This window comes from Manis javanica, chromosome 10 (assembly GCF_040802235.1).
Source record: "Manis javanica isolate MJ-LG chromosome 10, MJ_LKY, whole genome shotgun sequence".
NCBI classification, from domain to species: domain Eukaryota; kingdom Metazoa; phylum Chordata; class Mammalia; order Pholidota; family Manidae; genus Manis; species Manis javanica.
In genome coordinates, this window is record NC_133165.1 from 89,768,747 (window position 1) to 89,789,078 (window position 20,332).

At 38.9% G+C, this 20,332-nt stretch overlaps 2 protein-coding genes across 2 annotated transcripts; both read right to left on the bottom strand.

The window, feature by feature from the left end:
* Positions 1 to 672: 672 nt before the first annotated feature.
* On the bottom strand, positions 673 to 1,710 carry LOC140843902 (olfactory receptor 8S1-like). The gene has a single exon (XM_073214315.1). It carries the CDS (start codon positions 1,708 to 1,710, stop codon positions 673 to 675), a length of 1,038 nt encoding a protein of 345 aa, XP_073070416.1.
* A 6,721-nt stretch (positions 1,711 to 8,431) lies between these two features.
* Positions 8,432 to 9,382, bottom strand: LOC108391534 (olfactory receptor 8S1-like). The gene has a single exon (XM_037004003.2). The coding sequence runs from the start codon at positions 9,380 to 9,382 to the stop codon at positions 8,432 to 8,434; it is 951 nt and encodes a 316-aa protein (XP_036859898.2).
* Between the last annotated feature and the right edge of the window lie 10,950 nt (positions 9,383 to 20,332).

A 20,332-nucleotide genomic window follows, 5' to 3' on the forward strand; every position in this document is an offset into this window, starting at 1 on the left:
TTAACAGCTCAGTAAATATGACTTTCCTCATCTCTTTTGCTAATGGCTAAGATCAGAGTAATGCTAAAATATACTGGAGTGGCTTTTCTGCCCTGTACCACTAGGTGAAGGTGCCAGGAGAGGCACAGAGTATAGAAAGTGTCTGTGGGTCTGGCTTTGCCTTAATAGGACACTACCTCTCTCAGCATTACTTAGCTCCTTCTGTCTTTTCTACAAATCCCTCTCCAGTGCAGACTCACCCCAGGTCTCTGTTCAACCGTATATCTGAAGTTTATGTCTCCTTTTTATCAGTGGACGTTGATTTTTTATGTATAGCATAGCTTCCTTTTTAAATATTAGATTAAGATAAGAATTGAGGTTCTAGACAGTTTTCTCAGTGCTAACTGCATTGGGAATGTTTCATAACTAAAAGGTAGTGTAAGTTTATGCCAAATTAATAATGTACCAAAAATTGGTGCTAAAATCTGTATCAAAATAATAATTACCAGATATATTGCTTTGTCCCTAAAGAAGTAATTATGAGCCAAAGTAAGCAAGTAGCTCTTGGTTTTTCTTTAGCATTTCAAAGGAAACAGGCTCTTGTAAGATATTTTGTCATATCTATTGTGAAGTAAGAAGCTTTTCCCTATTCTATTATTCAACCATTTGATGAGATTCTACCTCATTTGCTAGTCATCTTCTGCCTGCTCTCTGCTCTGTGAGATGTTGTAGACCTTTTTGCAACATTCTTTTCAGAGCAGCTTTTACTTCCTTGTTCTTTAAGCTGTAGACAAGGGGATTCACTAGGGGGCTGACCACACAGTACTGTATGGAAAAAACCAACTCCAGGGGGGAACTTAAGGTTGGCATGAGATAGCGGAGGAAAGCAGATCCATAGAAGAAGCTCACTGCAGTGAGGTGGGAGGAGCAGGTGGAGAAGGCCTTGCTTCTGCCCGTGGGGGGCCTGATGCTCAGGATGGTGGTGACAATGCGGGCGTATGAGAAGAAGACCAGGAGTAAGGTCCCTGAGGCGTGCACAATAATAGCGCACACGAGCACTGCAAAGTTGCTGGAGACATCAGAGCAAGATAGAGAGAGCGGAGATGGCAGCTCACAGCTGAAGTGTGGCATCACATGAGCCTCACAGAAATCCAAATCCCAAGCCATGAGGATGTTCACGAGACCATCCAGAAAGCCCAGGCCCCATGAGGCCCATACCAGACCCCCACACAACTGTCTCCTCATCACCTGGCCATAGAGCAGCGGGCGGCAGATGGCATTGTAGCGGTCATAAGCCATGGCAGAGAGCACAAAGGCTTCAGTCCCTGCAATGGAAAATACAAAAAAAGCCTGAGTGAGGCAGCCCTCTACTGAGATTGCTTTCTTCTGAGACAGGATTTTCTCCAGCATCTTGGGCACAGTGACTGAAGTTAAACAAAGGTACAGAAAAGAGAGGTGACTCAGGAAGAAGTACATGGGTGAGTGGAGGTGCGAATCAGTCCTGATGACCAGCATCATCATCAGGTTCCCCATTATGGTCAGGAGGTAAATATACAGGAACAGGGCAAAGAGCAGGACCTGGATGTGGGGGTCGGCCGGCAGCCCAAGGAGGAGGAATCCCGTGATGGTGCTGTGGTTTCCTAGGACCGTGCTGGGAGATATTTTACTGGATTGAAAGCAGACAGATGCATGGGTGTTCACCTCCACGTCGTGGCACCTCAGGCTTTCCATTTCACTCAGTGTATGCACACATCTCTCCTCAGCCTGCTCATCTTTTACATTAATTTTTTTAAAAATCTACTTTCCCTGTTTTCCTAGAATCCTTTTGTCACTTAAATTTCTAACTAAACAGCTCCTCAACCCTATGCCCATGTATGCTCTTTCCACTTCTGACCCCTCTACCTTAAATGTCTTTGGAGAACTTCATATAATTTTTCAGTCTAGTCCATGACTAATTCATTTCATCACCTTCAACTCTCCAACTCATCAAATTACATCCTGGACACTTCTTCGAGAAATAATCTACTAGTTTCTGGTTTCAGCCACACAGTCTTTTACTCTTCATTCACAAGTTTGAAATAGTCCAATATTTCTTAATGATAACATGCTGTGTTTGTTACATTTTTACTTTTCACGTATCTCTAGTACATTTAGTTATTTGATTCAAGGGCCAATTTTGAAACACATGTGGGTGCAGGTGTTGGGAGAGGGAATGGATTAAGGAAGGAGATTCCTAAATTACCTTTTTAACAGTAAAAAACAAAAAAACCCTACTGAGATTGATAAAACTTGTTCAGTTCCTCAGTTTGAACACTCAAGATTTGCATCCACTCAATATGAGCCTATGACCAGAACTTAGTCTACAGTGCCGTTTGCAACAGTCCCTCCTAAATGGTGAACTTCTCTGTTCTGCATTTACAGATCAGGCAATCTCTGTACAGACTGGCTTCTCTACCTGCAGAAATCCTGTCTTACTAGGGCTTTTTTAGAACCTGTTTATGGGTATTTTAAACCCTCTCCATGTGGTTCTGATGAGCCTCCGTTGCAGAATCAGAAATCTGTTGGTCCTACTAGATGCACCCAGTTGCCTTCATTCCTTTCCGCCGATTCTCTGCCTGGATTCCAGGTGATTCCCTGTTGACATTTTTCTCTTCAGGTCTTGACCCAAATCCTTTGGACTCTTCAGTCCTCACAGTAATTCCTTCTTCTTCCATATATATATATATATATATATATATATATATATATATATATATATATATATATATATATATATATATATATATATATATATATACATATAGTTTAATTATCTCCTTTGCCAGCCCAGACTATGCACAGTGATGTCACCTATCAGTTCTTTGGTGCCAGTTATATTTAAGCATATAAACAATCAAACATTTGGTTTTTTCTCTACTTGAAGATCACAACAAAACTGTGTGAGTTGCATTATTCAAATTTGAAAATGAGGAAACTGAAACTGAAATGTTGTTGTAAGTTGTTGGTGTTGAGAGAGTAAGTAGATTAGCTTTACATTTGTCCCCGATCTGTGAAGCTACCATATCTATAATTTTTAAGCCCAGACTGGCTGATGTCCATTTTCTTTACACATCTGCATCTCTCTATTCTGTGTTCTTGTCTCTCCTTTATTCTATAAATTGTTTTGGACATTCACTTGGACAGCTATCGTGATCTGGCCTTTACTACGATGTGTTAATAGTCGTTCTTTTTTCTCCAAACATTCTTATGGAGAACAGATTTGGTATTTAGTCATGCATATTATCTTCAGTCTTGAATACACAGCATAATGGGAGGCAACAATGGGTCCTTAATATCTGCTGAATGTACAAAGAATGAAAGAATGAAGCAAATATGGCATTTTACATGTGTTTTTTTAGCGGCATATTCCCTGGTTGAACTGTAGTTTCAGAAATATGGAAAACTTAAGGTTGACTGGGAAGTGGAGGAGGAAGGGAAGGCTATGAGGGATTAAGGGGTTTACTTTGTAGTGATTGTGAAGGTGGAAGGCTCACCATCTGTTGTAATAACTGGCAGCTACAGAGTCCTTCCCCTCAGTGAGCAGCTAATACCTACTAGCTCATTTCTGTCCACATATGGAGGGTTGCTTAAAACCATGACACTTACTCATCTATCCACTGGATAATTTATCCATTATTTCATCCCTTTATTTAGTTACATAATATTTCATGTATCTCCTCCATAGTCAGTCATTTCCATCCATGTTTGCATTCATTCATTTATCAATCACATCATCACTTCTCACTTATCTAAATGTTCAAAGTATTAAAGGTCTACTTTGTGCAAGATCCTCTGCTTAACCATTACTTAGCCTTTGTTGAACTGTTGTGTGAACACACTTATTTGTCCTACTTGTTCAGCATCCGGCCTGAAATCTCATATTGGATACATTTTTTTGTACCCACCTTGAAATTTCAGATTTTATTCCTTCGTGAGTTCTCCTTCTTGGTACGGTAACTGCTTACGGTCATCCTCATCTGTCAGATAGAAACTGAATTCCCCACCTTTTCCCTGGGAGATTTCACCAATTTCATGTTGTTCTTGCCCAGAGAAGTCACCATAACAAATTGCATTCCTGCTGGGCCAGCCAAGGCCCGCTTTGCCTAACTTTCCTTTCTCTTCTTCTTTCTTACTTAGACAAGTTCCCATACTCTCACCCCTAAACAGAGCCCATATTCAAATTACCTCTCTATACCTGGTGAGTACTTCGCAGCCCAGTGTGCTGGCCCAAAATAAATCTGATTCTGCATCAAGGATGAATGAGCAGATGGAAAAGTCAATTTTCCCATCTTTTGGTTTGTGAAAGCTTGTCTAAATAAACAATTTCTTTTTATTCTTCAGTAGTAAAAAGTCAATCCCATTCATTCAATTTAACTGGAAAATTTCTCAAAATTTGCAATTATTGCCTGATTTTGGTCAGAGATTTGCTCTGTATTTACTCTCTGGTTTTCCCACATTTAATGTCACCTGGCTACAACCCATTTTTGTTTCCAGTATTTAGCTGAGAAAACTCCAGCATATCCAAAGAATTTTGAAGAAACTGTGGGTTAGAGATCCAATATCGAGAACCTCTGTTCTGTGCTGACTCCACACAAGCTGTCAGCAAGACAGGTGAAAGCCCACGTTATGAGATTTCCATGGTTTACTCCCCCTGGCTCCCAACATAGGTCCTCTGACTGTGTCCACCTCAAAATGGGGCTTCACTTCATCCTTGCAGTGGAAAGTGAGCACTAATTTCAAATTCTCTTCACTTACCTTGAGAGAGGAAATACAGTGGCTTGTAGTCAATTGGAATTGAATGCCTACTTTGAAATTCAGAAAGAGGTGAAGTGAGAGAAGTTTGGGTGCTTGTACAGAGTAGCGCAGAGGTAAGATGAAGGTAGAGCCCTGCCTGGGTGGTTATCTCAACAAAATACTTATTTCCCAATTTGCCTGAGTAGCTGTGCTTGAGCACATCTCAGATAGGTCACCTCTAGTTTTTTGCATATGTTACTTTCAGATATCGCCCTGAAGAGAGGTGGAGCAAGACATTGCATTTTCTGGGTGAGTGAAAAAATAATCACAAATAATTATCACCTTCCATCCTTTCACTTTTGGCTCACGTTTATACTACTCTTTAGTAAAAACTCTTTTATCTAAATTAACATTTGCCAAATGTAAACTTTAGTAAATTCTGAGAGACAAAGAATATTATGCCATTGCATATTATTAACTTGTTCAGATCCAATAATCTTATAGCATTTCCAAGAAACTGTCTCACAATTTATCTACTCAGTGAAATTTCACAGAAAATAGTTGTTAATTATGAAAGTACTGGATAAACAGATTAATGAAGACAGAATGAGAGAGAGATCTAGTGCTGGAAGGCAGACATAGTCTAGGTAGATACTATTAGGAATGTGAGAAACTCAGAAGAGCTTTAACACCTCTGATTTTCGAAGGCCACCCGAAATGGGAAGGGTCGCAGGGCTTGTGGTTTGAATGCATGGAAGGCAAAGTTCACACAGCTCAATATTTCCCTTTGAATCTTCTCTGGATTCTGCTTTTTCTCTTCTCCTTTAATGACTAATATTTGTGAAGACCAGACTTGATAAGGTGGTTAATAATAGACAAGTATTTTCAGTACCTGTGTTTATGATCTATTTATGTATTTAGGGAAGGAAGAGGACCTCAGACCACTTAAGTATATCTTCTAGACGTGCTTCCACCACTCCTCCCCATCCTGGGAACCTCTTCGCTTCTGCTGTCAGTTTCCCAGATCATTGCAGTTTCCACACCCAGAGCACACACAACCCTGAAGAGCATAGAGAGAGTTAGTAGGTGCTGAAAGCAACTGAGGACAAGGGCCTCCAAGGAGAGAAACATTCATAAAGGTTCGGATGTCTGGAACTCAGTCTGTAGCACAAGGAAAGGATGGTGAGAGAACTCAAGAAAGGAGGTGCCTAAGAAGTGAGACCCCAAAGGCCGTGTGGGCGGAAGTAAGCAGAAATTGAAAGTTTCCATGTGGGAATGAGAGGAACCTTTAGAAAATTCATGAAGGTCTGAGATTTTCTGGCACAAATATCATCCTTTGGCTCAAGTCTTACCGTGATAAAAGTTCATCTTTGGTCAGGTGATCATAATGTGCAGTAGAACTGATATTTCTGTAGTGTAATTTCAGGAAGCATTCATGTTAGGTTTTCTTGTTTACAAGTCTCAGTGAGGAAGGACAAATGACCATCACAGATGGATAAGCCTAAGGACACTTTTCATCTGACTCTACCACAAGGGTCTATACTTCCTTTACCTGCCCCTGTGACTCTGTATATGGGCAAACAATATCAGTGAAGCATGTGACCTTCAGATACAATTTAGCTTAAGGGACCCAGACAGATTGATAGAGCTGGTGTAACTTAGCAGGTCCAAAAAGCTGTATTCCCTCAGGTCATAGTCTAAGACAAACTTTAAACTCATTAACTAGAAGAAAGAAGCTTATAGAAGTCTTAGGGGATTTCATGATATAGGCTATAGAACTGTATGGTTGAAGCTTTTCTGTAAACCCTGGAGTCTTATGGGCTTTGAAAGTAGACCAGCTGGGAAAGCTTTTCCTATTCACCTCTTACTGGGGAGATACCTTGTTGGAAATTATGAAGGAAGGTGTATAGTGAGACTTCACTCACCTGACAGCTTGCTGCCCCATTGCACAGGGAACTGTATCTCTAAACATAACTGGGATGAACATTTTGATGACTAAAGATATTTTAAAAATCAGAAACAGTTACATATGCATCTATCCAATTTGCATTGGCTGCCCCTGTGAAACCTCGTGCTGTCCTAGTGCAATAAAGAGCAGCTTATGGCACAATCACAGGTTCCAGCTTCTCATTCTCATGGAAGTATCCTCATCTCTGGGGCTGAGTTGTTGGACCACAGTGTGGATCTACTCAGCTTATGGGAAAGTTTTGCCTTCAAGCCTTTCTATTTTTATTTGAAAATGTAAAATTGATATATAATTGACACATCTCTTTGTGTAAGTAAAGGTGTAAACATATTGAATTGATTCATCTATATATTGCAGTATGACTGCCATTGTAGCATTCGTTAACTTCTGTATCATGGTACATATTATCATTTCTTATAGTGGAAAATATCAAGATATAGTCTCAGCAAGTTTGGTGTTTGTCTGTAATCATTCTACTCTATTTAGATCTCCAAGATTTACTTATCTATTGATTGCAAGTTTGTACTAAACAACATCTCTACTGAACATGGGAGCACAGATGTCTCTTTGAGACTCTGACTTCATTGCCTTTGGATATTTATCCAGAAGTGGAATTGCTCAATCATTTGATAGTTCTAATTTTAATTCTTTGAGAAGTCTGTATTTCCAGAGTGATTAAACCAAATTATATTCCCACAAATAGTGTACAAGGGCTCTCTTTCTCTACATCCTCACCAACACTTACTATCGCTTGTCTTCTTGATGATAGCCGTTCTAATAGGCACTGGGTCCTAAGTCATGGAGCTTTCATTGCATTTTCTTGATGGTTAGCGATGTTGACCACCTTTAATATATCTGTTTGTGATTTGTAGGTCTTCTTTGGAAAAATGTCCAATCAGATTCTTTCCCCATTTTTAAACTGGTTATTTGTCTTTTTGTTATTGACTCGTATACGTGTTATATATTTTTAATTTTCTGCAACTCAAGCACTGTGACAGACATGAAGTGAAAATTCAAGGTATCATTGAGGAATGTCAAAGGGAAAATGAAGAGAACAAGAGAGCAGAGATGCAAAATTTTTTCACAGACATAGCCCATGGAAATGAGTCTGGTAAATAAACCAGTTACATAAAAAACTTTACATATAAGAAAGAACCCAAAATACTTGCAAGTATATATACTTGGAGTTAATAATAGTTTTCATTATTGAAAGAAATTATATATGCATTTTCATGTTTCTTTAGTATGTATTTATAACTGGAAATTATATTTAAAATTCTTTCAGAATGGTGTGCATTAATAAGTATTATGAAATCCATTGTTGTAATAGGTATATTGAAAAATAATGTGTGCCAAATCTTAAACTGCTCTGGGGTATCCATTGTGTGCTTACACTGTATTTTCTTTGGCAAAACCTCATTATGAGGCAAGGTGCATTGACTTGTTGCTCATCTGATTAATAAACTACATTCTAAACAGAAAAACATGTCTTTAAGCAGACAACATGCTGGTCCAGAAAGTGGCTGGACTAATACGGTCATTTGATGTTTTGTTTGCCCCCAAGCCAGAATAAATTTGATCTACTTTTCTCTATATGATCCCCTTAAGCTCTGTGGATTTTGATCATACTCTTCTTTGCTCCAATATCAGGGAAATCAGGAAACGCTCTTAGTGTTAACTAATAATAGATCATGCAGTAGTAAAGTAACCCCATCATCTTCTGTATTTGGGCAGTGCATATTGGAGATATTTTCTAAAGGTCCTTCTCACAGCTGCTTTCACCTCATTATTTTTTAAGCTGTAGATGAGGGGATTCACCAAGGGAGGGACCACACTGTACTGTACAGACATGATCAACTCCAGGGGTGAACCTGAGGTTGGCATGAGATAGCGAAGGGAAATCGAGCCATAAAACAGGAGGATTGCAGAGAGGTGAGAGGAGCAGGTGGAGAAGGCCTTGCCTCTACCTGAGGAGTGGCTCATACTGAGGATTGTGGAGACAATAAGGGCATAGGAGAATACAATCAGCAAACAGGTTCCAAACCCATGCAGGAGACTGGAACAGAGCAGAACAGTAAGACTGGTGGAGACATCAGAGCAGGACAGAGGGAAGAGAGAGGGCAGCTCACAGCTGTAGTGGGGGATGGACTGATCCTTACAGAAGTCCAAGCTCATAGCTGGTAGGATGTTGATGAGTGCGTCCAGAAAGCTCAGGACCCAGGAGCTGCACACCAGACTATTACAGAGCCGGTTGGTCATGATCTGTCCGTAGTGCAGAGAGTGGCAGATGGCAACATAGCGGTCATAGGCCATTACTGAGAGCAGGCAGGCTTCAGTGCCCCCAGCATCAAACACAAAGAAGACTTGAGCCAGACAGCCCCCCACAGAGATGGTTTTCTTCTGAGACAGGAGGTTCTCTAGCAGCTTGGGCACGGTGACTGAGGAGTAGCAAAGATCCAGGAAAGAGAGGTGACTCAGGAAGAAGTACATGGGCGTGTGGAGGTGAGAATCAGTCCTGATCACCAGCAGCATCGTGAGGTTTCCCATCACAGTCAGGAGGTAAATCACTAGGAACAGCACAAAGAGCAGGGCCTGGACGTGGGGGTCTGCAGACAGCCCCAGGAGGATGAACTCGGTGACGGTGCTGTGGTTCCCCAAGGCCATCTGGAGAGACTGTAGAATAGAAATAAAAATAGGAACAGAGAGGGACTTCAGCAAAGCGATGGAGTGTGGAGCTCCAAGCTCCTGTTCCTTTACAGGAACACTGAAAAACAAGGAGAGACTGTCAGCATCAACCTTTTAGGTTCTCTGGAAGCTGTCAAAGTTTTAAAGCAATAAAGTGAACACTCCATAGAGAAAAAAAAACTTAACACTAGTAGGAAGGTTTTGTGTCATGTTTATTTTCCCTTGCCTACCCACTCCCAGCCTCAGTGGCCACCCTGAAGGTGGCAGCCCACATTCCCAGTGTTGAACCCTGGTCCCAGGTCTGGAAGGAGCAGAGCAGACCTTATTCACAAGTTATTGTTTGGTGTTCTAAATTGTCTGGGGACTACCTGAAGGACTTATACAAGATGCTCTGTCTCATTTTCATAAAACCCAGAAATCATTCAGGGATCAAAAGCAGCACACATTGCTTGAAAACAGCAGAGGAATAACAAAAACCTCTAGCTGCCTGGGCAAAATATTATGGCAAAATATATGAAACATATAAAAGACCATCAATATCCTAGAAGGAGAAGCTAGGGAGAGAGTTTCTCTGGGAAACTAGAGTATTCAACAGTGCCTGTGTATACTAGGGAATTTAGAAATCTACACACTTGCCCAGTAGCACTCTTGCTACTAGGAGACTAGAGAAGACCTTACATTTTCACCTCTGGCTGATTTTTTGTTTCAGGCAAAATTCTGGCTGATTTTTTGTTTGAAGGCAGATTTGTAAGCAGCCTGGGAAAATGTTGAAAGACTGCCTCAGCACAGAGCCTATTTACAAAGACTGGGAGGCTTGTTTAAAAAATTTTAATTTAGCTCCTGTCATGCAAGGAAATGTCTTGCAAAACACGAGTTGAACTCAAGCTAAAGGAGAAGAGACTACAGTGAGAACACAGAGCAATGAATTATCTTTGCAAAAATAGTTTGGAGAAATCACTATATAATAGAGGACTACAAGCCTTCAAATATAAAAAACAGAAAAGGAGGAGAATTTAATTTCCAGAGTCATCTCATTCCAATATTTAAAAGTGTAGTTTCCAACAAAAAAAATCACAAAAGATATAAAGAGGCAAGAAGGTAGCCCTGTTCAAAGGAGAAAAATGAGTTGAGAGAAAATGGCTACAAGGAAGTGTAGATATTGGTCTTATTAGACAAAGACCACCCCCACTCCAGCCCTACTGAGATATATATTGAAGTCACCATTACCTTGATATCAAAGCAAGATAAAGAGATCACAAGAAAAGGAAATTACAGAGCAATATCCTTCGTGAAAATGGATGCAAAAAGTTCCGACCGTTTATTAGCAAACCAAATCCAAAGGCATCTTGGAAGGTTTGTACACCATAAATAAGGGGTTTAACTTAGGAATACAGTGTGATTCAATCTAAGAATATCAATCAATGTAATACACAATATAAATACAAAAAAGAAAAAAGCCCCATCATCTCAGTTGTAGAGACTAATCATTTGACAACTTCCAACAGGTTTTTATGTTAAGAAACACACAGAAAACTAGGAACGAAGGGAAATTGCTCAGTACTACAAAGAGCATTTATGAAAAAATGCAGCTAGCATAATATTCCATGGTGAAAGAGTGAAAGCTTTATCCATGAGATTAGGAACAAGACGATGACGCCTACTTTCATTTCAACATTGTACTGTAAGTTCTAGTTAGAGAAATTAGACAAGAAAAAGAAATGAAGGCATTCAGATTGTCTATTTACAAATGTCATGATTTTACATATGGAAAAAAAATGCACTCCAATTTACTAGAATAGGTAAAAAAATTAAGCAAAGTTGCAGCAAAGTTCAGCAAAGAACAAACATAAAATTCAGTTGTGTTTTTATAAATAACCAATGAACAATCTGAAAAGGAAATTGAAAATGCAATTTTTTTACACAGACATCAAAAAAATAAAATATTTAGGAATAAACTTAATTAAGGAAATAAAAGACTTAAACACTGAAAATTACAAAATATTGCTGAAAGAAATGAAAGATTTAAATAAATGGAAGGACATCCCTTATTCATGGATTCAATACTGATAAGATGTCCATAGTACTCAATCAATCTACAAATTCAAAGCAATTCCTATCAAAAGCCTAACAGTCTTTTCTGCATAAATGGAAAATCTAACCCTCAGATTCATATAGAGTTGCAAGGGATCCTGAATAGCCAAACAATCTTGAAGAAGAATAATTCAGATGGAGGGCTCACACTTCCAGATGTCAAAACTTACTAAAAAGCTATGTTAATAAAAAGCAGTGTGGTACTGACATAAGAATAGACATATAGACCAATGAGAGACCAGTGAGCGACCAGAATAAATTTATACAACTATGGCTAATTCACTAGTACCAAGACTGTTCAATAAAGAAAGTATCTCTACAAAAAATGGTGCTGAGACAAAGGAATATCCAGATGCAAAAGAATGAATTTGGACCCCTATCTCACACTATATTAATAATCAAAAAAAGATTAATGAAATATAAATGCTGAAAGCATAATACTCTTAGAAGAAAATATAAGGGTTACCTTTCAGTATGTTGGATTTGGCCATGATTTATTGTCACAAAACAATGAATGACAAAAGAAAAATAGATAACATTGATTTCATCAAAATTAAAAACTTTTGTGCATCAAAGAACGTTATCAACAAAATGAAGAGACAACCTACAGAATGCTAGCAAATCATATGTCTGATAAGCATCTGCTATTCAGAAATAACTTGTACAGTTCAACAACCAAGTACAAATATCCAATTTGAAAATAGTGAAAAGGAATAGAGATTTTTCCAAAGAAGATATACAAGAACATTGCTAACAAGAACATGAAAAGATACTCAACATCCAGCATCATTTGGGAAATGTGAATCAAAAACTATAATGAGGAACTACTTTATACTCACTCAAGTGGCTATAAGAATAATTAATCAAAACCCAGAAAGTAACAAGTTTTGACAGGGATATGGAGAAACTGGAATCCTTGTACATGGCTGGTAGGAATGCCAAATGATACAGCCATTGTGGAGCACAGTTTGATGATCTTCAAAAAGTTAAACAGCATTACCATAGCTCTGCACTGTATACCTCCTGGGTGTATAGAAAAGCATTGAAAACAGGTACTCAAACAAGTACATATACACACATGCTCATAGCAGCATTATTCATAACAACTATCCGGTGGAAACAGCTCAGATGTCCATCAGCAGATAAATTAACAAATGGTGGTATGTTCACACAATGGAATTTTTTTCAGTCATAATAGGGAATTGATACATGGTACAACATAGATGAAACTCCAAAACATTATGCAAAGTGAAAAACGACAGACACACAGGTTACATGTCACATGATTCCATTTATATGAAATATCAGACAGACGGAGATTAGTGGTTGTCAGGGGCTAATAGAAGGGGTAGTTGGGATGAAACTGCTTAGTGGTCTCAGGTGTTACTTTGCAGTGATGGTAATGTTTTGAAACTGACAGAAATGGTTATGGAAAACATTAGTACTAAAGGCTATCCTTTTGTTCATTTTAAAGTGGTTACTCTTACATTATATGAATTTTGCCTCAATAAATACTTATTAAAAATAGGAACAAAGCTGAGAACTCTGAACTAACAGGTACCAGAATGCAGGAGCTAGGTAATGAAACCAACTATCTTAGCTTTTATATGTTCCTTCACTCATTCTTTAGAATCCTTTCTTCCTGTGGTAATGATCTCCTTCAGTCCTTATCATGGGTCAACTTCACTGCGGTATCACTCACTGGTGGATATTCTATCTCAAAGATTGCAGGAGAAATTAACAAATATTTCCAGATTGGACCATGACCTAATTTAGTTTCTTTTTCTTAGCTGAAACTGTGCTAAAAAATTTTCCATATACTTTATATATTGCAGTGTGTATATTGTATACAGAGTGAGTGGCCCAAATTTGTCTTCTCTTCTGTCCCTCAGAGTCTTACCCCTACTTAAGACCAACCCAAGGTGCATAGCTGCTTAATGGTATTTGCCTTCCTGCAGCTTTTTCACAGGGAAATTTCACATACATTGCCTATTTTATCTTTGGGACAAGATTAAAAGGTGTAGGAAGAATTATGTATTCATGCACCAATATGTGACTGTGTATGTATGTGTTTATTTCTTTGTCTTTACATGTAAGGATGTGGTAGAAGAAATAAGGGAGGAACTTGCTGAATCTTTTTTTAAGAAGATAATATTGAGTATTAGATATTATATAATTTGTCTAAATTGCCAGTCTGATAAGTCAGTATTTGAGTTCATTATTTAGGGGCCCAAGGCAAGAGGTCTTCCTACCATGCAGTGTCTTCCAGTGAAGGCATAACAGTGAATGCCCTCTATCATCTGGCATTTATGGATGTTTCAGATTATCCACACATTATCTTTAAAAAGACTCACTGCAAGGGCAGACTAGTGTACTTGCCTCTGAGCACCCCGTGGACATCCTTTCTTCCTGCCTTTGTCAAACATCCACTCAGCCTGGAATGCTGTACCTTTCAATCCAAACCCTATTCTTGTTTTAACTCTCATTTTAATTTAAACTCTTTTTTAGATCTTCCTTGATGCTCTCCTTCTACAAACTTACCATATTATATAATAATACAGCAAATATTGTTTAGTGAGAACCTGATATATTCTAGGCAGTCCCAAATTCTAGGCTTTGATTTTTAATTCTCAGAAAGATATGGGCAAATCATTAGGTGCAGAGTTTAAAAAATAAGGAAACAGTATTTAGATATTTTCCCAAATGATCAATAGCCTGATTATAACTCTGATCTCCAATTTTAAAAGGCAACTTTTCTTTCTGTCCTATCCCTTCCTTCTTAAGAATTTCTTAGGAGTTCCTGTTTCTCTCCACAGTACGATGTAATCATCAGCTCACATTGAGTGAGTCTTCCCTCTATGCCATCACATGGATCACTCTGCAGATCTGGTAGTTAGTGTGAATGTGTATGTCATGTATTTCCTTCTTTTCCCCTCCAATGACATAATAATATCTTGAGAATAGTGATTGCATCATTTAATACGTTGTGTTCAGAACATTTGACACAGTGAAGGGAAATGCACATGAGTATTTATTCAACTTGTTTAATGAAGAAAAAAATAATAGTGTGAATAGTGTAGACTGTGTAGCTCCATTTTTTGTAGAACAGCTCAAATGCCATAAGCTTGATAATATTTAGCACTAAGGGGAAGAGCCAGGGAAAAGGAGAGAAGTGTACGTGTGTGTGTGTGTGTGTGTGTGTGTGTGTGTGTGTGTGTGTGTGTGTGTGTGTGTTTGTGTGTGTATGTGAAGGGGGAGTCAGATTGTTGCAATGGGAAGAGTCTGGTACTGGACTTAAATTATATATCTACCAGGATCTATATGATCACTGTATCTGAGGAGGTATTCCACACCCAAATTTTGACCATACCAGAAACATTGTTAACCCATGACACTTAAAAGTGGTTAAAATTTTAAGTTTTATGTTATGCACATTTTATAATGACAGTATAAGAAAATGACATGTAATATATAACCTTGCACTCAACCATCAACCCGTCCATCCATCTTCCACTTATCCTTTTGTCCATTTTCTATCCATCCATTCATTTGCAATTCAAAGATTCCATTCACAATCACTCTTTCCCTTTATCTATTCTTCTACTATTTCTCCATAAACCCATTTATTCAGACACCAAATATTCACATATTGTCTCCTATATGCCATACTATACTAGGTATTGAGGAGAACAGAACCACACAACCTAGAATATACTGCTGTTCAACTAGTATATGAATAATCACTTATTCACCTTAGATTTTGTGTCACTCTTGTCCTTTATTTAGGGATTAATTGTCTTATCCTTTATCTATGTGCTCAGTGTCAAGCCTGATCTGTGTCTACACACTTAGGCTCACCTACTCATGAAAATGCTTGCCTGGATGGTGATACCACACAGTCTTCTGACCGGTCCCTTTACAGCTCTACATCTGCCCTGTATTCTCAGGCTTTGCCCTGATTCCACAGAGTGTGACCTTGGTTTTGCCTGACACACTCACAACAAGTTAAATCCCATAGAGCAGCCACCTTCCAAGTCCTTATTCTCCCTGGTCATTTATCCTCTGTTAATACTGTATATTCAACAGTTTCCTAGAATGTGGGAACTTTTTAGATTTCATTTACATCACAAGTCTTCTTACAAGGCTAATAATGCAGCATATGTGGTTCAAACCAACTCAAGTTCACCATGAGGGAAACAGCCTGTTGGACAAAATAAGAAATAAGGAGCCCTTCATCTCCTTATTTGTCAAATACTGTTGGAAGAAAACATCTTCTCTGGTACTTACACTAGCAAAAAAAAAATGAAGCATAAATGAAACTGAGGCCACTTATATATGAATATGAACATTTCTGTGTTTGGAATTTTCTGTATGAATTAGCAGATAGTTGTTTTAATTCATCCACATTTACTCTTTCAGCCCCTGGTGCTTTCTTACCCCTCCAGAGACCGATCACAGTGTTTTCAATTCACACTGTAGTTTGGGTGACTGAGCCTGGATCCAATGTAGCAGAAGGGATGTACTTCATCTTTGCAGAGAGGAAAGTGAGAGCAACATAGAAGTTAGAGTGCCACTCCTGATGGGAAGCTCGGTTTATAAATTTGTAGAATTTGCAATATGAGAACACATCTGTCCAAAAACACTCTACAGATCAGCAGGATGTTGAATTTTGGGTTAGTTTAGTAGTCATTCTGTTCTATTTGTTGCACTAGAATGAGTATATGTTTAAATTCAGGTTAGCACTTCAAGCTCAGCTCAATATTAACATCTCTGTATCTAATGAGTAATGGTGGTGATAGAGCTGATGATATGAAGAAGATGCTAGACACCCCACAAGCACCTTACATCTATTAATCTACTTATTTCTCATGTAAATCTTACTTGATGGGGGTCATTGTTTTCCTTTATCCTTTTACTTTCTGAAGAACAGGTAAGGAACTGAAGAGAGACACTTAGGTAACTTGTCCAAAGTCACAAAGGCTCCAAGTGCGGGAGATGAATTTCAGCTCCGTGGTTTGACATGTGCTGACCACACCCTTTCCAATTTCCCCTTGGAAAATTCCTTGAGAGTAAGACCTAGTACAAGAGATTCCTAACACTTCACTGGGCTCATATCTATTTCATGTAAAAATGTTAGTTAATTTCACAAGTTCCCATCACACTGAGACTGATGGGCTAATGAGAGGGGACCAGAGAGGTTTGGGGTTTCCTCTATTCACTGATCATGGGACAGGGCACTACATGACCCGAGAGGGGATAAGTGGGTGGTCAGAAGAAGGATTAATCTGATGGGTGTCTGGGAGGCTCCGGAACTAGAGGAAGGGATGAAAGTAGGCAAGTATGGAATAATAACAGCATTACATTTAATTTTTTTTCTTAAATTTTTGTTGGCTTCTGCCTGTCTCCTGTGTGCTACAGCACCTACATCAGTTTGGTCAGTTTTGAAGAAGAGAGAGTTGGTGATAGCAGAGAAGGGAACTTTCTACAGACATGTGAATGGACTGTAAACAGGAGCAAAACTCCATCTATTCTCATGTCCTGTCACCATCCCTTAGATCTGGGGCTCAGTCTCCAGCACCTAGAATGTCTATGCAAAGACCCAGGTGATCTCAGAGATCCAGAAAGAGGTAAATGAGGAAAGGGAAAGAGGTTGTCAAAAGAGAGAGAGCAAAACTTCAGAGAACCTGGACATTACCAAGCTCTGGATGTTTTGTGTCTCTGAAGACTTCCTGCTGTTCTGATCTGGGGCTGAGAGGTCTCTGTGATCATGGGAACTATGTATTTGATGACCCAATTAAAGGAAATTCAGATGATTGACTTATCTTGCTAAGTCCCCATGAGAACATTGCAAATGATTATCCAGGAAGCTTCAGGATGCTCATGCTGTGAGCTCCCGCTTGGTGCCGACTTTCTCTTCCACTGGCCACCAGGGCTCTCAAACCCTCCACAGAAGGCAAGGGGAGCTTCTCTCTGGTAGCCTTCAGCCCAACCACTTTGGTGTCCCTCTTTTTAATTTCCTGTCTGATTCTAAATTCTATGCTAGGAGAATCTGTAAGTGACTGATTCCAAGATATAACGCTTCAGAAGGGCAAGTAGAGATTGGACAGTCAGTGATTGGCTGGCTGAGCCTGGCAGGTCAGGAGATAAGTCGGTTTAGGAGATCAAGTTTGAACATTTGGTACTTATAGGAGGGGCCTGGTGACCAGAATGCTTTGTTATGAATAGGTCTCCCACTGTTCTTTGGATCAGTTATTTCAGTAGGGATTAGACTGGCAATGGGATAAGAGCAGAAAAATGAACCTCTGTACATATAGGATTGAGAACCTGGAAAAAGAGGGTGTGCACTAGCACACCAATATTTTCTACCAAATTTCAAAGAGTCCCCTTTCCCAGTGATTGGGATTGTTCACTGAGGAAACACTGAACTCCTTGTCAGAGAACTTGAGGATAAATCTTCCTGGAGCATAATGAGAACCACAGACACAGTTCAAGGAGAGGCAAATGCTTACACTCTTCTCATGTGGAAAGTAAGTTAAGAAAGTGAAAAGAGGTATCTAAGAGATTCAGAGGGGATATCTGACAAAGAGATATTAATAAAGCTGTAAAGTGACTGGAAAGGATTTGAGAAACACTTTCAAATGATCATAGAAAATATTACCATTATGCTGTACTTCTCTGGTACAGAAGACATTTTGTAGCTCTGGCCTTTTTCCAGGTAGAAGGACTTATCTGGGGTTGTAAGAACCAATATTCAATGAGATAACTGTGAAAACCAGTACCTTTTATTGTTCCAGATGGGAGTCACAGGAAGGCAAGGAGACAGAATGTCCTAGATCTAGACTGTCCTGAAGTCTTGGTCATCATGTTTCCATTGGCCACAGCAAAAAGATTCTTAAATCCTCAATAAGTGAAATTTGGTGAGAGTTTTCACTCAGATGGGCCCAGCTACATGGTATCTTGTCATTAAGTCTCCTCTGTGACTGTAAATATTGTGCTCAAGTGAACAAGCAGGACAATGAATCTCAGCTCAGAGAAGGAGGTGTAGTTTATTCAGTTAGTTTATTGGCTGGGTGATCCTGAGAGTTCAAGGGAAAGATGGACCGATGCCCTTTATTCCCCGGAGTTAAAGCCTGAGGCCAAAATTACACAAGTTAATTAGGGAAGTTGTACTTTGTAAGAATCACAGGAAATTATCTCAGATGTTGGCTTCAGACTTGGTATTGAAATCTTACTGAAAACTGTAGGTGGAACTCCTGGGCATCTGGTGTTTTTCTTTTCCTTACTTTTCCTCCCTCCCTCCCTCCCTCCCTCCCTTCCTCCCTCCCTCCCTTCCTTTCTTCCTTCCTTCCTTCCTTCCTTCCTTCCTTCCTTCCTTCCTTCCTTCCTTCCTTCCTTCCTTCCTTCCTTCCTTTCAGTTTTATTGAGTTATAATAGAAAATTAGATGCTATACATTTGAAATGCACAATGTGATGACTTGACATACATATACTTCTTGAAATGATTACCACGATCTGGTTAAGCCATTGAACACCTCACATAGTTAAACTTTCTTCAGTGGTGAAAATGCTAAAGTCTACTCTCAACAAATATCCAGTACACAACTATATTATTAACTATACTCAACATGCTGTAAATGAGCCCCCCTCAGAGCTTATTCATCTTGTAACTGAAGGCTTGTATCCTTTGACAGCATCTCACCATCTCCCTCACTTCCCCAGCTCCTGGTAACCAACACTCTCTGTTTTTGAATTTGCCTTTTGTTTTTGATTTCACAGATTAGTGAAATCATAAAGTATTTGTCTTTTTCTGTCTAATTAATTTCACTTAGCATAATGTGCTCTAGTTTTATTCATGTTGTTGCAAATGGCAGCATTTCCTTCTGTATCATGGCATATATTCCTCTGCCTATATATACCACACCTTCTTTATCCATTCATCCATTGACGGACACTTCGGTTGTTTCCATTTTTGCTATTGTGAATAATGCTGTAGTTCTACTTGTATTTTATTGAGGAACCTCCATGCTATTTTCCATAATTGCTGTACCATTACTTTCCAACCAACAGTGTAAAAGGGTTCCATTTTTTTCTACATTTCAGCCAACACTTGTTATAGTTGTCTTTTTGATAATAGCCATATGAACAGGTGTGAGATGATATCTCATTGTGGTTTTGATAAGCATTTCACTGATGATTAGTGATGCTGAGCATCTTTTCATGCACCTGTTGGCCATTTGGATGTCTTCCTGGAAAGAAATGTCTGTTTAGGTGTTTTGTGCATTTCTCAAATTGGTTTTTGTTTGTTTTTGAGTTGCATAAGTTTCTTAAATATTATGGATATTAACCCCATATTAGATATATGGCTTGCAAATATTTTCTCCAACTCTGTAGGTTGCCATTTTTTTCCTTATTGTTTCCTTTGATGTACAGAGGACTTTAATTTGATAGTCCCAGTTGTTCTTTTTTGCTTTTATTTATTTGTGCTTTAGGTGTCAAATCCAAAAAATCATTGCCAAAAAAATCAAAGAGCTTTCCACCTGTCTTTTCTTCTAGGAGTTTTATGGTTTTGGGTCTTATGTTTAAGTCCTTAGTCCATTTCAAGTTAAATTTTGTGAGTAGTGTGAGATAGGACCCAGTTTCATTCTTTTGCATGTGGCTTTCCAGTTTTCCTAACACCGTTTATTGTTATCCTTTTCCTATCATGTGTTCTTGGTGCCCTTTACAAAAATGAGTTGCACACATATGCATGGGTTTATTTCTGGGCTCTTGATTCTGTTACACTGGTGCATGTGTCCATTTTTTATGTCCTTGCCATACTGTTTTTCTTATTGTGGCTTT

What these genes read in the sequence shown, in the direction of transcription:
- LOC140843902 (XM_073214315.1), bottom strand. Translation starts at nt 1,710, where the DNA reads ATGGAAAGCCTGAGGTGCCACGACGTGGAGGTGAACACCCATGCATCT.
- LOC108391534 (XM_037004003.2), bottom strand. Translation starts at nt 9,382, where the DNA reads ATGGCCTTGGGGAACCACAGCACCGTCACCGAGTTCATCCTCCTGGGG.